Raw genomic sequence first — 18,358 nt, 5'->3', positions numbered from 1 at the left:
CGGCTGCTTTGCATTTGCATGTGCATACACTCTTAGTGTTTATGCTGACATGTATGTAGAAACTCCCCACAGAGGTGGACGACTATTACGCAAGTAGGCGACCAATGGGTTTGTTTTGGGTAGTGGTAGGCGGTAGACCACAGGTGTCAAACTCAAGGCCCGGGGGCCAGATACGGCCCGCCACATCATTTTATGTGGCCCGCCAAGACAAATTGTGTATCAAATTCGTGTGTCGTCACTAGAATTGCAAATTGTCTTCACTTTTAAATATTTGAGCAGTTTTTACTAGTCTGGTTTGAAAACGAGTTATTTGTCAGTTTGTTTTGTAGCTTATACTGTATATAATATGAGGTGCTCATACATTTATTTAGGTTGACAGTCATAATGGCCCTCCGAAAAAAACTATGACTACAATGCGGCCCGCGAAAAAAATGAGTTTGACACCCCTGCGGTAGACTATTTACAGAGCAGACGCAATTATCATATTCCCGTCTCCAAGCTGGATCATCGTGACCCGTTCCGAACTGAAGCGATTTGCTTCAATGCCTGCGGAGAGAGAGGCCATACAATGAGGCCAGTTGAGGTCACAGCAGGGTCAAGGTCCTGCTAGACTTTACAAAACGACCAAAAGGTCCGGGGGAAGTGGATGGTCAAGAGTCGGGAGACTTAACGCTCATATTTTCCATTGACCTCCTTCTCAATCGGACCATAACTCTGCCCATCTATGGCCGCCTTGAGAGCAACAGGGCACTGGTTGAAGCAAAACCATTGTTCGTTGGCCATAAAAAGCACTCCGACGGCTCCAGGCAGATGCAATGTGTATTTGAGTTCAAATATGTGCAAGCTGCTGGATAAACACACTGTGGATTTGTGTGGATCCTCTGTGCAGCTGAATAAGCAAAAGGATCGGCCCGCGCTAAACAAATTGGACAAAATCATCTTAATTTTGTTCTTTGTTTCAATCGAAATTCTATCACAAGTGTCACATTGAAAGGCACCTCTGCAAAGGTTGACTGTTGGATGTGCTGACGTCAAAGATACTTTAAATTAGGATAAAAGGGTATGTATTTAACGACCGGCAGTATATAACTGTGAGCAACTTAAAATGATTAGCTAGAAATAAATTTTTAGCACTTGTAGTGGGATCATTTAATCCAGAGACCAACACGAGTACATGTTTAAGTGCCACTAATGTCCTCATGTTTGACATAATGGCGTTGTTGGGTATATTCAAGCGCTATTTCTTTGTAAGTGCCTCGACTTTTCTGCAGTTGCATGATGTGTGTGCCTTTGAGAATATGCCACGTGAGAGGTAAAAACAAATATATTTTTACAAAAGCGTGATCTTTTTTATCAATGCTACAATGACCAACTATAAGGTCTTGCAGTAGAGCATGTACCTCCCCCAAGGCTCAACTGTGGCACATTAAAAAAAAATATATATATGTGTGCACCCTCTTAAGTAAACCCGACCAGGCTCTTCAGGTTAAGGTCAGACAAATATGTGTTCAACTCAAATAGTCGTGTCTAATCTGCAAAAGTCCTCTTTCCACTAAAATGACAGAGACGGACAGTTACACTGACGCCGCTTGGCTCATCGTCGCCCGAGGACACGGAGGACACAATATGTTGGCAAAAGGGCCGTTGATTTAGCGTGACACCGACTCACCAGGCAAGCCGTTGACCAGCGGTGGCCTCTCGTCATCGTCCTCTTCCTCGGGCACGGCGCTGTCCTTGCGGTCCATCTTGCTGACCGAGGTGGTGCGCTTGCGAGGGACGTCGCCGCCAAAGTCTTCGTCAAACAGGACCTGGTCCACCAAGTCGGGCTGCACTAGGTTGGGCTCGGCGGGGGGCTTCGGAGTCCCATAGAAGTTGCCTTCAAAAATGAGAAGAAAATCATTTGAAGGCCCGTTCTTGTTATCTTACACGTCATTATAGTCTATTTGCCGGCGCACCATTTCCTAAGCGTGCACGTTTCACACTCACCACAGTGCTTTCATAACTCATGTCACATTAAAATCACTTTTGCCAGCGACTAATTACACCGTTCATTGAGTGAGGCAATTAGCTATCTTCCCAGCTTGCCATTTTTCCTCTTAATGAAGAAAAATCCCATGTTACACATGACAAATATTTAGTCAGATAACAGAAGTGAGGGGAGAAGGATGCGGGGTTATCGAAGCGGAGAAAACGGAGCATGCTTGGCTAAACGGCGTGCTACTGGATGCGCTCACCTCCATTTATTTGCAGGTAATCCATTTGCAAGGACGACTATTTCCCTCCCCATAAATGATGGGCAAATAAGTGTCGGCTGCGCTTTAATCACGATTTTTAATGAGATTAATTAAAGAACAGAGAGTGATACCACTGGGAAATGGAATTTAATTAGCCTCTGTTGGAAAGGAAAAGAAAATCGTATTTTTGATGCAGCTACACACGAGAGCAGAATCTTTTCATGTACTTAAGGAAGACGGCGACACAGCGAGCCTTAAGAGCGCCGTTTATCACATCTTTTTATAGCCTTGTGCCCGACATGCTTGAAACATGGCCACGCGCATGCATTCCATCAGCAGATTGATGAAAGAGGTGGTGAATAGCCGGATGGATGGCGGTCTGAGCTTGACCAGACCCCAACAACATACAGCACTACAGTAATCACTCCTTCACCGCGGGGGGTTACATCACAGAGCAGACCCACACAAAATGAAACCCGACATATAGAAAAACACGATGAATTGCCGTAAGTCGGCCTCGGAGCCCTATTTTCCAATGTTTAAATCTTAAATGTACATTATAAAAGAGAAAACCATTTGGCATTTTGTGTGGCTGCACATATTGCACATGGCAGAAACAGCTGGATGGAAGGACGAGAGCTTTTTCCAGTCAATCCGCCTGCAGTTTACAAAGTGACCCCATTTGTCAAAGATGGCTTCATTAGCAGGCGCAAAGATGGTGAACGGAGATGTAAGAGGCCGCTGGCCCATCTGTCATCACACGCTGACATTGATCCGCCACGCTACCTGTGTGATTAATGAGGCGTTAGTAAGTTACATGCGGGTTACGTCAGATGTGCCCGCAAGCATTGAGACATCTCATCATCAATAAATAGTCCTCAACTCCATCAAATATTGTTCTTTCACCATGACAGTGGACAAGCTTGACAACATCAAAGTACACACCCATATGAGATACGAATATTCTCAAGTGTAAATATTTACTTAGAGACTACTCAACTTCCCTTGAAGCGAAACAAAATGTCGCTCTTAAACTTTTCAGTGAGGTTTGGCTCCACCCCTGGTGGTTATAGGTGCTCCTCCCCTGGCGTCTAATCACACCTTACCAACCGCAATGACGGCTGTTAAGAGGGTCAGAGTGATTAATAAAAGAGCAGCGAAGAAGGTATTTAAGAGAAATTATGCATATGAAAAGTGACTATAAAAGCGGAGGTGAAAAATAGAACGCTATACATGAGCCATTAACATAATGAGCATCCAGGCAGGTCACTTGAGACTATTAGCAAGACTATTACGGTGAGCGCCGAGCCCCATTACTCCGCTACTTTGAGCACAGTTTAGTCAGTGTAAAGTGAAGGCCAATGGCAGCCGGGGAGTCGTGCTGACCTGTGACAGAACCCGTCTGACCTTGTTTATTTTGCTCTTTTCCGCTACACTCCAAGCCAAGCTCAATGGAGAAAGGAGAGAAAGAGAGGGAAAGTGGAAATGGAGAGGCAGTTCCTTAATGCGATTACTTCCACTCCGCCTTGGAGTGCAGGGAGCGCGACACTTGCAGCGCAAGCTCGCGCTGACTGGCTTTTAGTGGGAAGAAAAAAGACGGAAAGAAGATCAGTGTTCCGCACAGATACCGAGAACACTGACACCTGCCCACCTGCAGAAAGTTTAGTGAAAAGAAGACTAGGCCAGGTGTCCCAACATTCAATACCAGGAAAGGGCAAGCAGCGAGCTGTTAGCCGTCCAACACTCGGACGTGGCCCATGATTCATTTTTGAAGATAAAATGTTTGCTGTAGCTGTGCAGCTTTAAGTTGTAATAACAGTGTTTGCAAGTAGGGGGCAGAATTTCAAGATGGTCTCCGATCCCTAGACCGGAATTTCATTTCAGAGAAGATGACAGAAATTGCTCACAAGTCAGGGACCATTTAGGGCAAGAAAAGTGACTACACCATTACCCAAACACACACACACACATGATGTGTTAACAGTTGACACACACACACGCAAACACACAATGCACACTCACACACACGCCCTTAAGTCGCTTTTCTGGCTGGAGGAGGATTTGGCTTTATCTTTTTAATTCTCCATCATATGGGAAAGAGCGGCGCTTAGATGCCGGCGCTGAATGGGATGGAGGCAGCGAGCGCCACGAACAGTCGGTCCATTCAGGTCACTCGTGAATTGTCGGGAGGACAAAAATCAACAACAAATCCTTGGCTTTATTTTGCCTGGCGTGCAGAATTGCGACCAGAGAGAATGTGCTTCGCCTGATGTGAGCAGGCAGATTATCATGTTATTGCTGTAATCATGTAAGAGAAATTCCACACTTCAGTCCCTTTATACAATGACCACGGCATTATTTGGCGAGGCCTCAGAATACATACTCAATTTGAATGCCACTTGGGAATGAAAAACTAACAACCAAAGTCCGTTTGTCTAAGGTGTCATCAAAGCAAACAAATAGTCTATGTGATGACGAAAATAAATTGGATTCATTTTCCTGCCTTTGTGTGGCTGCTTGTTGCGAGCCAGCATTAGTTTTTTTCCCCAGAAAATTCCCTAAATTTTGCTTCTTTTGTATTACATTTCATTTTTAGAATGAAAAGATGACATCATTTTCTTGCAATATTATAATTTGTGTATAATGATAATTAATAAAATAATAATAAATTAAAATGACCACTTATCTTAAAGCAAACAGAAAAACACACATGATGGATTCCTTTTGTGGAGATTTTAAATTGTGGAGAGACGCATCTATCCTCTGAAAATAGCACGAGTGGAGAGTCTCTGAACCTCCTGGTGTGCGACAGCGCATCCAGCAGCCGGGATCAGCAGGTTGGCTGGTTGACATAAGGTCAACGCACAGCACCACAGCCGCTCAGCTCCTTCTCAACGCCGCCTCCCACAAGACACGCCGGCAAGACCGAGGCTGGCAGGACCGATTGAGCAACGCTTCCATTTACCATCATAGGTGCCGCTCTCCAGAAGAAGGCCACTCTCCTCCAGGATGCGGAAGTCGCCCAGGCTGATGAAGTTGTAGTCAACGCCAGGCACCTCTCCCTCCCGAGGAAGCCTGGTGGTGCCTGTGCAAAGCAAAACCAAACAAAATATATGTGTTCAATCACTCCAACTTGAAAACTGCCCAGCAACAAGCTCGAAAACGGTAACACTCAAGTCAAGAAAATCGACATCAGGAGCAAACCAATTGCCAACTTCAATTCAAATCTCTATTATGTAAATGAAGCTTTATGGAGGACCATTCATTCATTTATTCCCTCGCTCTCTGAAGGACTCGGGGTTATTATACATTCATCGCACAGGATTTATGTGATGTGTTATCGGTTCTGTCCAAACAAAAAGCTACAATGTAAAAAAAAAAAAAAAATGCTTTTGACATCATTTGTGGAGGGCAACTCAATTGCTTTCAAGCTGCAACGGATCCGTGATGCTCACTGTTGATTTGATCACACACGCTGAGAAGCTTTCCTTGATATTTTCAAAACCTGTGGCAATTAGCGGCCAAGTTGCCATTGCAACGGCCCAGTGTCCTATTAAGTAACTTTATGTTACCGTTCTCATTTTTTGTTTTGATTTTCCACTCCCCATTCTAATTGGACTGTGGCAGCCCCAACAGATGATAAAATGGCCCGTTTGATAACGAGACAAACATCAGAGGAGCCTTCTTTGCGGAGCTTCTTGGTAATGTTCTTTTTGTGTGAGCCGAAGCGCTTGACGTTTTCTCTTGTCGTGAGAGAACGCCAGCCTGAGCTGTTTCTCATTAGCAAGGGCTCTGAGTCGCAGCTTTGCTCTCAAAAAATGTTCCCCTGCAGCCCAATTACTTGAGTCGCCAATGCCGCATACCTGCCAAGTGTCTCCTGCAAGCAAACCATGCCGGGGCATCGCTCTCCGCTGGGCGGCGGCGACGACATAATGAGGTCTCATTCCAGTTGGACACTGCAGCCGAGTGAGAGCAGAGCAGCTACGGACTCTGCTTGTAGATGTGCTTTCTTATTTTGGATTTTGGATGGATTGATGGATAGTCAAGATTTATTGGGATGCATCTTTGAGAGTTGCATTGCAGTCATAGCTTCCCTCGGAGGGCCGTTAAGACTGTCAACAAGATGAATGGTAATTAAAAAAATGCTAGCAATATCTAGCGAAGTGAAGGCAATTTGTAATTGTAGTAATGACACAAAGTTGATGGAAAATTTGTCTTTGCGGGCCACATAAAATGATGTGGCGGGCCGGATCTGGCCCCCGGGCCTTGGGTTCGACACCTACGATTTAGACATTACTTTCAACCGTTATCCTCAATCTAAATTTAGCAGAGGCAGTGTTTGAGGAAGCTAGTTGGAGAAGGTCACAGATTAAGGACTTTATGTGGTGCAGCATGCATGGCTGTGCACATATGATGTATGGTCTCTGTGCGTGCAGGCTCGCAAAATAAAGCTCGTTGAGTTTGTGTTTAATCTCAGCGTGGCGTCGAGGGAGCCTGCCACTGAGATCCTGAAGGGGTAAAATGAAAAAAAAAAAGCCCTCCTGCTTTTATCCTCTGCAAAGTCGCATCTCGTTTGAATGAGATGGAACGTGCCCAAGTAAGGCTTACCGCATGATCATTCTGAATTATTTCCCTAACGGCTCCTCATACACAAACGCACACGCACACACTTCTGGACCTTTGCTCTCCACTTCTCTTGACTCTTCACTTTTTCTCTTAACTTGCTTTGTTTTCTCAGGCGACTGAGCTTAGAAAGGCTTTGGTCTCAAAACAACAAAATGTATAACAGGGTTTTCTCATCAATTACTATAATTTTAGATCTACACATACGGCTTGAGATATGACTTTTGTAATGTTTTAAACTTTTTAAACGCATCATGAGGGCCATTCTGCTGTGTTGATGACTATTATCTTCATTTCATGAAGTATTATATCAGTCATGATCAAATATTACTTGTGCCTACAACTGTTTGAATAGTCAATTGAATGTTACAATTTCAGATTCATACGCCATTTCCTTTTAGAATCAATGCACTTTTTAAAATCAGAAGCTAGATAACAGCCTGTAAATGGCTGACAAAAAAGAAATGGCGGCCATAAAACAAGGCCGCCTAGAGGTAATTTAAACAGAGGGGAAGGATGAGAACACGAGAGCAGACAGACGAGCCAGTGACGGAAGCCACTTCCCGCTTCTCCCACTCATTACGGCAGTCATTCAAGTTGGGAATGAGAGTCCCACTCGTTGGGGGCCTCGTGATGAACGGAGCCTGCGGGCCATAAAGCCTCAACGAATGCCACCCAACATGAAAAGGAGAATGGAAAAGCGTGTTCCCCGTGACACTTGAGGATGGGGTGCGTGTGTGTGTGCAGGTGAGATTGGGGCAAGAAATGGATCATTTGCTGTACCTTGGCTCAGAAAGTGCCTGTCCAACAGCTTTAAGATGAAAGATTGTGCAATACAGCAGATCACAGGGATTTAAACATGTGCGCCAGGCAACGATTGGACCTTTATTTGGTTTCCACAAGAAATATTAGAGGTAGAATTAATCCATTGAAGCATTTTTAAGAGCTGTGAAAGAAATTTGACATACAAGCCTTGTATGGTGACAGTGAACTCAATTCAACTCACGACTTCCAGCTAACAATTTAAAATGCCAATGACTCACAATGACATGAATAGGATTATTGCTGGATAAAACATCTGTTGTGCCTTTCAGTTCCTTGTTAGAGAACATCAAGCTATGCAAAAGGTTTTGAAGTATTCAACAGTTGTGTGCAGTCAAACAAAGGAGGTCAAATATGGTGGTGCATTTTAATTTCAAACTAAAGATTCACCTGAAAGCCCCATATAAAATAGTCTATTTCATCAAAAAGGCAGATTCCTGATAATTACTATTGGCATAGCGAGCATTAAAGACAAAGAACAGGGAGAAAATACCACAAAAGGTTCTGGGGAAAAAAAAAATAGTTCTTCCAATGAACAAAAGCAAAAAGACGCAATGACGCTGTTGAAGAATAGCACCGAGCAGCATGTTAACGAGGAAAAATACTGTTCCACATCTAACCTTTGAACACAACTAGCTTTGTGCCATTCCAAATCAATAATGCTTCGATGCAGACAATTAGTGCATGGACGTTTGAGAGAAAACTGTCATGGATGTGACTGAGAGGGTGAAGTAATACACAATAATTAGACCAAGGAAGTGAGCCATGATGTGTTGGAGACCATTGGAAGGAAATCAATGAAGCTCTTGGCTTGATGTAAACAATCAGTTTCAGTTCAAATGGATCAATTGAACCGAGCAATATGTTTTGTTTTGACCCTCAAAGTCAACCATCGTTTGTCGGATGTTATTTTAAATCAATATTGCTCTTGCTTTGTCATAAAGAATCAATTTATGGAGATTCAAAACAAAGTGATTTCGAATGGACGTGTGATGACTGTTTCGTCCTACTAACTCAACCATATATATACATATATATTTTTTAAAATCAGATACAGGCATTAAATTGAAATTTAGACATCCGAGTCCAGCCCAGATACGTCTGCCGAGAAGGACTTTGGTGATCCGTTCCAAAACGGTCATACTTACACGGGATGGTGCGCAGGTAGAGGTTGTCCCGTATAATCTGCTGGAGCTTGTGGTCCAGTGAGCCCTTCTGAAACTGCAGACTGAGGTAGTGGCGCAGGTCCGTGTTCAATACTTTGCCTGCAGAGAAGAGAGATGGACACACAACGGGTCAATACAACACGGCGACACTCCCTCGGAAAAGAGTTCACGGCAAAAGGAGAAATCAATCCGAGTCAACATCAACAGTGTTAAAGATCACACTATTGACTCGGTGAGATATCATTGGCTTCCTTTGTGCACGGCTCTCAAAAATGAGGTACGGGGAGCTTCTACCTAAAGGAGACAGTGTGATTCAAAAGAAAACAGATACAACCAAAATAAATGTAGGTCATGTGAAATGGTCTCTTTTAGTGATTAAATGGACACTAATCTCATTAAAAAGAATTGCTCCTTGGTCAAGGTTTCTGATTGGATCAAGTTAAAAGGATATGACCACCTGTTCTTTCCTCATCATTCCAACTTTTGATTTGTCCCATAGATTAGTCCAAGTGGATTTGAAACTCACGCATTGCGTACAATTCCAGTGCAGCGAAGAAGGTGGTGCACTTGACGTACGCTTTCAACAAAGGATAAAACGAAGCGTGCAGGAGGAACCTTTGAATGTTTGCCAAAACAAAGCCCGGTTTCTGCAAAGACTCGCAAGGCAGCAGCAGGCAGAGGCTTCAACTTTCTCTGAAATATCATCATAAGGAGTTTTCAAAACAGGAGGAGATCTGCAATGTCTGCTCGGTCTGTTTGGAAAATCTCTTGACAGGAGGGAGACAGTCACCTTTGAAGCTCTGCACTTTATATCTCAACGCCATTCGTTTTCTCTCCCAGTTTCAGAGCAAACGAAGCTCAGCAGGACTGCTCGGCGATGATGTGAATGCATCTCAGCAGGACTTAAGATGAGATCTTTGCTAGTGTAGATGTAATGCATGTGCTGATGGAGGGCAGATGGAATAATGATGAGCTTCGGGAATAGTTCTGCGAGCTTTCTCAAATCCTCTTTGCCGCTCCTCATCTTACCACAGACAACTAAAAACGGAGGCAGCAATCCTATTATTTTGCATTTTAAAAGAAGCTCCGGATCCAAATTGCGGACATGCTTGAAATAGCGTTCAGAAAGTGCCGTCCTCCCGCGAGGTACAAGCCCGGGTCTCCGCGGCTCTCCGTCATCAGAGTTGGTCAAAGGGGTAGAAAGAACCGAGGCCCAATCTGGCAACTAAATCATAAAGCTGGCCCAGAAATGTTCCTCTTTGTTCCGATTCAGCTAGCGCACGTGGGACTTGACGGGAGAAACAAAAGCGATTTGAACTCATCGCTTTCATCGGGGACTCCTACAAAGTCCGCTTCAAATTGGTCGAATTTCCGGAATTACCCTGACAAGGGGAAAAAAAATGTCTGTATGGACTTGTGAAGATCGCTAGCTAAGCATTTTGATCTATGCTTGAACGCTTGAACTACTGTCCCATATAGTGGCGAGGTTAAACACGTGTCAGGAAAACCGCGTCAGTCTTGACATCCTCAATGGAGATGTCAGAAAGGTCAGCACAAAGCAGAAAGTTCTTTTGACACCGTTTACATCTGGCTTAAAGTCCGTTGGGGATTTTTCTCCACACATAAAAATTGCTGTGAATTTGATTTGAGCATGATGAAATATGATTGAAGTGCCATGAGGGGAATAAGTTATAAACAAGTGCTGCAAACTTCTTAACTGCTTGCACAAAACCAAACTTTGGGCATTGAATATCCAGTGCTCAAAAATGAAATCCAGAATCCACCAACATGTTTTTGTTGTTGTTGTACGTTTCAATAGCGAGGCATCAAATCTGTGACATTTCGCCACGTGCTTTGAATAGGCAAAAAAAAGCACCATCTTCTGGACAAATATTCAAATCTAAAGCTAGTCATTCAATTGAAGGTGTTCAAAAAGGTGTTTTCCAATTGCAGATTTTTTTGTAGTTATTAAATGATCAATAATTAGCAACCCCAACATGGTGTATCACATTCACTTGGCGACACATGGTCGTGCAATGTGGAGCCTTGGCAATGGCGAGCCGCCAGCCGTCAAAGAGAGTGGCACTTGCATGCTGCTCTACAAAAAGAAAAAAAATTTCAACAGAAAAAACCCGTCCACACACAAACAGCGGCACTGTGTTGAATGTGTTGCTGCAGTGCAAGTGCAGTGTGTTGCTCACAGTGCCCTGTCAGGGACTGTTAGTGAGGCTGTCACATCACACAAGTGGACTCGCTCGTCTTTTGCCCCCGCAGATAACGCCGCTATTGGAGCAGGCCTCATTTTTCCAGCGACAGTGCCTCAATGGACTGTGTTGCGGCCGTCAGAAGCTGAAGCCGTTTGTAGCCTGTCTCCCAGGCCCAGGCTGGAAGCCAACACACGGTTTGGACCAAGACGGAACTGTTACATAAGAGAGTTTGGGTCTACATACTGTATATCTAACAGGAAGAAAAAAAATTATACTGAGCCAGATGTTTTGAATTATGCATGTATGATTCCACAAATGGCATCAAAATAATGTGTTTGGATATTAGTACTGGAAAATGTTGATGGTCATATTGAGGAGAAACACTCCACATTTTCTTGCCATTTTTGCTGGTGAACCTGTGGCACCCTGAGTTAATGAGAGATGTTTTAACAATTAATAGAGAGTGAGCATTTATTCCATGGCGAGTCTGGGGAATGCCCTCCTGCAGCATACGCGACGTCCACCGGGTGTTCATTATCCGAGTCATCTGCCTGTCACTTAATTGAGCGTCCACGGCACAAAAGGAAATATGTCATCGGGTCCAGCAGCAGCTTGCGGCGGACTGTGAGAAGGGACAATTTGCACGAGCGTACAAAAAAAATAGAAGCCTCAATGCACAACACATTTTTTCTAACAACAAAATCTTCTATTGACCTTTTGCAAACACAGCATGAAGGTCACTGAAGATTGACTTTTTGTAACATTTCAAGGATCACTTCACATGCATTCAGATAAAGAAATGATTTTTGAATGCTATTGTTTTATTCACTTTATACTCTCAGTGACAAGCCCACAAATCAGTCCGTCGACTCTAAAACTGTTATTGTAACATCACAAGAAAAAAGTTACTGCTAACCTGATTACTCCCAAACTACATCGGTAAGCCCGAAAAAGAAAACATCACAAAGTCAGTAATAACATGTTTTAAATGTGCCCTGCGTAGATGAACGAAACACAATCGAAAAGGAGCCAAACATCAACATCGCATGCATCCAAAGCGTCCAATCAAAGTGTTACACAGTTGCTTTTTAAATCCCTTCAGCTTTGCCCTGAATGTTGTGCAGGTACGTAAATGCTTGGCCAAGAACCAACTGCTGCCGGCTGCATGACTCAGTGATATCCTGTTTGCCGGGCTCTCCTCTCAGCCCCTTGGCATCCCGCTCTCATCGCCCACACTTCCTCCATGGCGGCTTTACCCTCGCGGCCGACCGTGGACATCTTTGGCCGCCACCTCGGGCCGCTTTTTGACTGACAACCGCAGTGCGGTGAGCCTCGGCTCAGAGCGGGGGGGCAAAGAGTGCCATAAGCATCGTTTAAAATCTCACACCTCACGTAGCACCGTCAGATGGATTCTCTTCACTTATATAAGCGGCACACGATGATGGACGGCGACGGCGCATCCGGATGCGGCGTCCGTGCTCAACTGCCCGATAAAAGCAAACGCACGCTCCAAATCTCCCCTTGCACACTTCATTTGACCTTGTTTTTAAAGGGCTGACAAATAAGCAGCTTATCTGTTTTTAGACCTGTTTTTACATTTATAGGCATTAAAAAGGTATCATTCTTTGAAACCTAATGTTGATGACATCTGAAAGTGACCAAAAAAATACATCAAAGTGAAAATATTTGTAAATGTCTTTTTTTTTTTGTACAGGAGTTACAAAGTTTGTGTTTGTTGGGGTTGTTCCAGGTCAAATTTAAGTCCTTTTTACATTTATTCGTGTTTGGTGATGCTACTTGACATAAAATAAATAAATAGTTTACGATCTGACATTACCCTTAGACGCTAAAGACTGCACGTATTCCTTTTTTGTGTAAACGTATGACACATTTCCAGCTGGGTGATTTTACAAGTAGACGCAGTGAGACATCTGCTTCCACAGTAAAATTAACTAACCATATGTTACGCCCACCACCAACTCCATGTATCCATCAGCACCGGGGAGATAGTTGGCTCTCTGGTGTGCCCGTGAACAAGTTCTGCATAATTTTCATATTAAATCACATCACATCAGGTTTCTCATCATCATGACCTGATTGGTTAGGTGGAGCGAGATGCGGCGCCACTTTCAACTTGCCAAACTACAAACCACAGTTATGTATGTGTGACGTAAATAAATACATAAATAAATGAATCGTGAATCAAAATTTTTAGATTGAGTCATTTTTTAATCAAATTCCTAATACCAATAGTAGCAAAATAAACAGATTATAGAGGTTCTACTTTGTATAAAAGAAAACTTAGTTTTGTATTCTACCAAACAAGTCCTTAAGAGTCTCCACACTGTTCTACACGACGACACAAATATATGCAACATAAAAACAAGCACAACTCAAGTGAGATGTGTTGTTTATAGGCGGGTCCTCCTGATCCCGAGCTTGTCGCCACGTCGTGTCTGCATAAAAGTGAAGCCGTGTTTTTTTTTCCCCCTCCTCCTTTTGTTGCAGAGTACAAGCGCGGTTGAATTATTGAACGTGTGAGTCCGAGACAACAACTGCATTAGATGCCAAAATGAGGTGGAAGCCGAGCAACACGGCGAGCTTTTGCCGCCGCCGTGTTGTACGTGCACTGTAGGCCTAATGACGCGGCCATGATTCCCAACATACACCGGCACCACCTTACCCAAGTGTGAAAAGCGTTCACAACGAGAACATCACCTAAACACGACACTACAAACTTGATTCGATTCATAACCGCACCATATACCCCTGCTATTCATGGCTAGCAGTTACAGTAATAATCTTAATCTAATATTGATAATATATCAATAATCATTATTATTGAATGGAATACTTTTTGATGACATTCTTTAAAACTTGGTTTCTAATATTTTGTCTTCCATTATATAACAACCACTGACTTCATTGGGCATTCTGTTTGATGTTTAATGAGTCTGCAAAATAAAAAAAAGCCTGAGTCATTCCTAACCTAAGATGGCTGTCGCGAGGCGCTTCACCATTAATCCAGCCAGCCGGCCGCGAGGGAGCGATAAGCGAATATATCAGATTTTATCTGGGGAACAAACTACAAAGGGCTGTCTGCGGCGGCTATCGCACAGGAAGCGGCAAAATCTTTGCCGTACCTATTTTGGCATTTTTGAAAGCCTGACGGACATGATCGTCCCCGTCGTTTGGGAGACAGCAGACGTTTCGCTCGGCAGATTATTATAAAGTGAAGAGCGATGAGAGTGCATGTGGCACTCGTTTCTTTGACATTTGCTCTGTTTGGCCGGGACTCACGGCGGACTGGTTTCCATGACGAATAGCACATAATGACCAACAACCACTTACACCGATGGTCAGTTTAGCATCTTCAGTGGACCGAACTTGAATGTTTTTAGAGTGAGCAAGGAAATCATATAAGTGGAGAAAATCGAAACAGACATACAGTGCTGTTTTAACAGATTCCAACTTAAATTGAACGGATTCAGATTTTTACTTCTCAGAAAATGTGCTTGTTTGTTTCCAAAGGTCTGGAATGTATCCACAGGGATCAACAGGGACTATTATTATTACAAGAATAATCCTGCTAGAGTGCTTTTGTTTACACTTTCTTGTCATTTCAGATAAGTGGGGGTGTGGACTAAATGACAAGTGAGGCTGCATTTGTTTGCCATCACAAAAGACTCAGCAGGGAACAAAAGTTGCAAGATCACTGGCTCATCTGCCTCCCAGGGCTACCAGCTCTTTTTCACGCGCATTTTCTTTTTTTAAACCATGGCAACTCCTCTATGGAAGGTCGTCGTTTCCGTGCTAGGCGAAATGCCGCTACCGCGTGCACGTTTTATTCTTGAGTGAGCAAAGAGCATTGCGGGGGCATCTTGGGAAAGTGCACTGAGTTAGAGAGAGAGAGAGCGCAGTGCCCAGATGTTTACCGCACACACACACATTATGAATGCAAGACGACTGCAAATAAATGAGCGCTCGTGCCAAGTGAGTTCACATAATGCAGTTAAGGCTAGGTCCACACGTCGGTTGTGGACAAATGTCAGACAAATGCTAATTTGTGAAGCCACACTCGCAGTGGCCTCTGAACAACTTTTGAAAATCTTAAGTTGTAATAACAATGTTTACCACTAGATGGCAGATGTCATTCAACAACCCCCAAGACTATACGTAGCTATGCATTAGAGAAGAGGAAATGTGCCCTTGCGTCGTTTCGTTGGGGCAGCTATGCGGTCAAGAAAATTCTGTCTTTAAAGGTCAATACATTACAGATTCACCTAATCAATCTTACAAAGTTGGCCTCAAGACGCTATCAGACATGCAAGATTCCAAGCTAAGTCACCACTATAACAAAAAATATCAAAAATATGGGATGCATTTGAAGAATGAATCAATAAAAAACAGACATGTGCTGTCCTTGAAAAAAAAAACCCCAGACGTGTTGTCCTCGAAAAAACATTTTTGCTACACGTACAGTCCAATTTGATCTCCCAGTAGCACTGATGAAAAACGGTGCCCCCATCATTTAAGGTCGCCATCGCCGACCTCGACTTTGCTTCGCACTAATGACAGGCTCATCCAATAGCACGTCAAAGAGCGCCATGGCAACCGAAGGACATTGCAGTAACTCACAGTGCACAATCTTAATCCTTTTCTTATAATCCTGCTGTCTGAAAGAAACCGCAGATCAATTTGTAACAATGAAACCAATGAAAAGAACGATTCCATTCTCACACGGTGAGAAATCCGGCTGCTCATAAGAAATACAGTCGCTGCGGCGTTAGAGTATCCTCACTCTGGGATAAACTGCTCAAGTCCATCACCAAGCCTTATCACCTCTAAGAGGGGCTTCCAGTTGAGGAGTCTGCTGGGAAACAGATAGAAACGCACCCTGCCACACTCCTAATAGGCGAAAAGGCCACGGGAGTTTGGGGGAGGGATTGTCCCAGCCGAGTAGCTATCAACTCGCGGGCCGCCCGGATACCGTGCGGTAAATACGGCAAAGTTAATTCCCTTCCATTTTTCTTGGCTTTTCAAGCAGAGCAGTTACAGCTGCAAAAGCTTGCGGCTTTTGAAAAAAACCAAAATCAGAAGCCCGTAAGGCAAACACAGCGACTTTCTTTGACTGAGGTATTGGAATAAAAGCACATTATTCATCATGAAGGCCAGTCGCTGAAAACAGTCATTGACTTTAAAAGTCCAGGTGATGTAATCCATCTTTACATCCCGATTCTACTTTCAGTGGTTGTTCGGTCGTGAAGCCATTATGTCCTCAAATCAAGGCTATTACCTCAATCAAAAAGCCAAAGCCAGAGTTTTGATCACGGTTTTTGTTTCACCGATAGTTATCAGGATTAGCTCAAATTGGATAAAAGATTTAATTACATAGTTCGGTCTGGAACAAAGAGTCATGTAATGAGAGGTACGGTTGTACAAATGCAAGATTTATGGTCATAGATCATTTTTAATCTTTGAGATTGTCGGCCCTGACCCGTTTGACCCGATATTATCAAGACAAATCAACCATCATCATCAGGCAGGCGTTTGACGTCCTTGGTCGGAAAAATTGGGACAAATCAGCTCGAGTGTCTTTGTGAATATCCGACCTTATTAATTTTTTTGCTATTTGCGACAGGGCTCAGTCCTTATTAGCGTTTGTTCTTGCAGTACTTGACAACAGAAGTTTCTTGAGTGGCAGCTAACCTGTGGACTTGGACATCTTTTCTCCAAGTCGGTCCTGCACTGTCAGGCTGCCTTATGCATGTTTCTGCATGAGGTGGGGGGTGACATGAAGTCACCAAGGACAGCGTCTACAAACTCACCAGAGTCGCAAAAGATAGACTCGTCTGGCTCTGTGTAGATGACTACTGGCCAGGGAGAAGTCCATTTTGACATCTCTGTGGCTTCAGGGCGAGTTAGCCTTTCCCTGAGAGGGAACAATATTGTCAAGGATAGAGAGACGAAAGGAAAGAGGAGGAACGTGGGTGGCCATGACAACCCGGCTCAGGTGTGCGCCTTGACCCGTTAATAATGGCGCATACGGATTATTCGCAACAAAGATGGACACGAGTCCAACGTGGATCAGGTGTGAAACGAGCGCGACGTCAAGTGTGGAGTGACACGTGAGAGCGTCAGAAGCTACCACTTTTAGCTAACCCTAATCAGAGGATCCAACAAAACTGCGAATAGATAAATAAATACATTAATAAATTTTTTTAAATTATAAAATTCCACATTTATACAGAAGAAGCATCAGCTTTGTCTTTAATAAATCTGGGTTAGAATTAAAAAAAGAGTAAGTGTGATTGTGCATAATTTAAGAGAAAATTCATCTTTATTTGAGTCATTTTAACGTAAAATGGGCGCCTTGTCATTTCGGTAAAGCTTAGCAAACACTAGTTTATTGCAATTTAAGCATAGAGCCCCAAAATAACTGATGTTTTGATGAACCAATCTGAAAGACAAATGAATCCAATTTCAACTTGATTGTCAGCCATTATACATCATTAGCCAAAACGTTCACATCCAGTCGGCATTTTCATCCTGATTAAAGAAAACAAGATCAATTATAATGAAGTTCTTGTTGTTTACATTGATTGAACAATTTGAGAAATTGCCATGATCATTTTGTGTGACATTTTAGCATAAAAGACCAATATTGTTTGTGCTTCTCCAGTGCAATAATGATGTCTATTCAAATTGAATGCAGCCAGTGTTAAAAACCATGTTTGCATAAACCCCCTGAACCAGCAGCTACGGACTGCGCCACCAGAATCTGTTGTTTTACTGTCCACATGGCATGCACGTCAAATCCATTGAGCTACCCGAGCGGAAAGCGCCGCTGATCCTACAAGACACGGACGGGCGACCTCAGGTGTGCAAACGCACGGACAAATTATGTAACCGACTCACCATTGCAGGGGTGTCCAAACTTTTATTCTCCGAGGGCTGCATATAGAACGCTGCATTTTTCACCTTTAGTTTATTAAACACACTCCAAGCAATTCCACCAGGTTGGAGTTTGGCCACCCTGTCGTACGGCTTACAGATATCAAGCATGAAAGGCACTTTTAAGTTTTGATTCTATTTGATTGCTTGACTGATAATTTGCTTACTTGAAACCCACATCAATTGTTACTATAGCAACAGCGACTTGATGAATACGGAAACCCCGCCAAGCAACTACTGTACATACCACTCACTACTACACTATGAATAATAGATTCCACTGATATTATATGGTGGATATAAATTCATTCCTCATTGCCTCCCATTTTCTTGTAGAAACAATACAAAAATA

General features: G+C 43.4%; 1 protein-coding gene across 5 annotated transcripts in view; it reads right to left on the bottom strand.

The window, feature by feature from the left end:
• The window catches only part of LOC119122681 (membrane-associated guanylate kinase, WW and PDZ domain-containing protein 3), a 72,177-nt gene that overhangs the window by 16,287 nt on the left and 37,532 nt on the right, over positions 1-18,358 (bottom strand). For all 5 annotated transcript variants that reach the window (XM_037251145.1, XM_037251146.1, XM_037251147.1 and 2 more), the window contains 3 exons: positions 8,828-8,944; positions 5,200-5,319; positions 1,670-1,876 (listed from right to left, as the gene is read on the bottom strand). In XM_037251145.1, the coding sequence (XP_037107040.1) occupies positions 1,670-1,876; positions 5,200-5,319; positions 8,828-8,944 (444 nt within the window). The remainder of the gene's footprint in view (positions 1-1,669; positions 1,877-5,199; positions 5,320-8,827; positions 8,945-18,358) is intronic.

The sequence above is a fragment of the Syngnathus acus genome, chromosome 5, assembly GCF_901709675.1.
Source record: "Syngnathus acus chromosome 5, fSynAcu1.2, whole genome shotgun sequence".
NCBI classification, from domain to species: Eukaryota; Metazoa; Chordata; class Actinopteri; order Syngnathiformes; family Syngnathidae; genus Syngnathus; species Syngnathus acus.
Note: the sequence above shows the minus strand (reverse complement) of the source record. Positions and strands in the feature narration are given on the sequence as shown.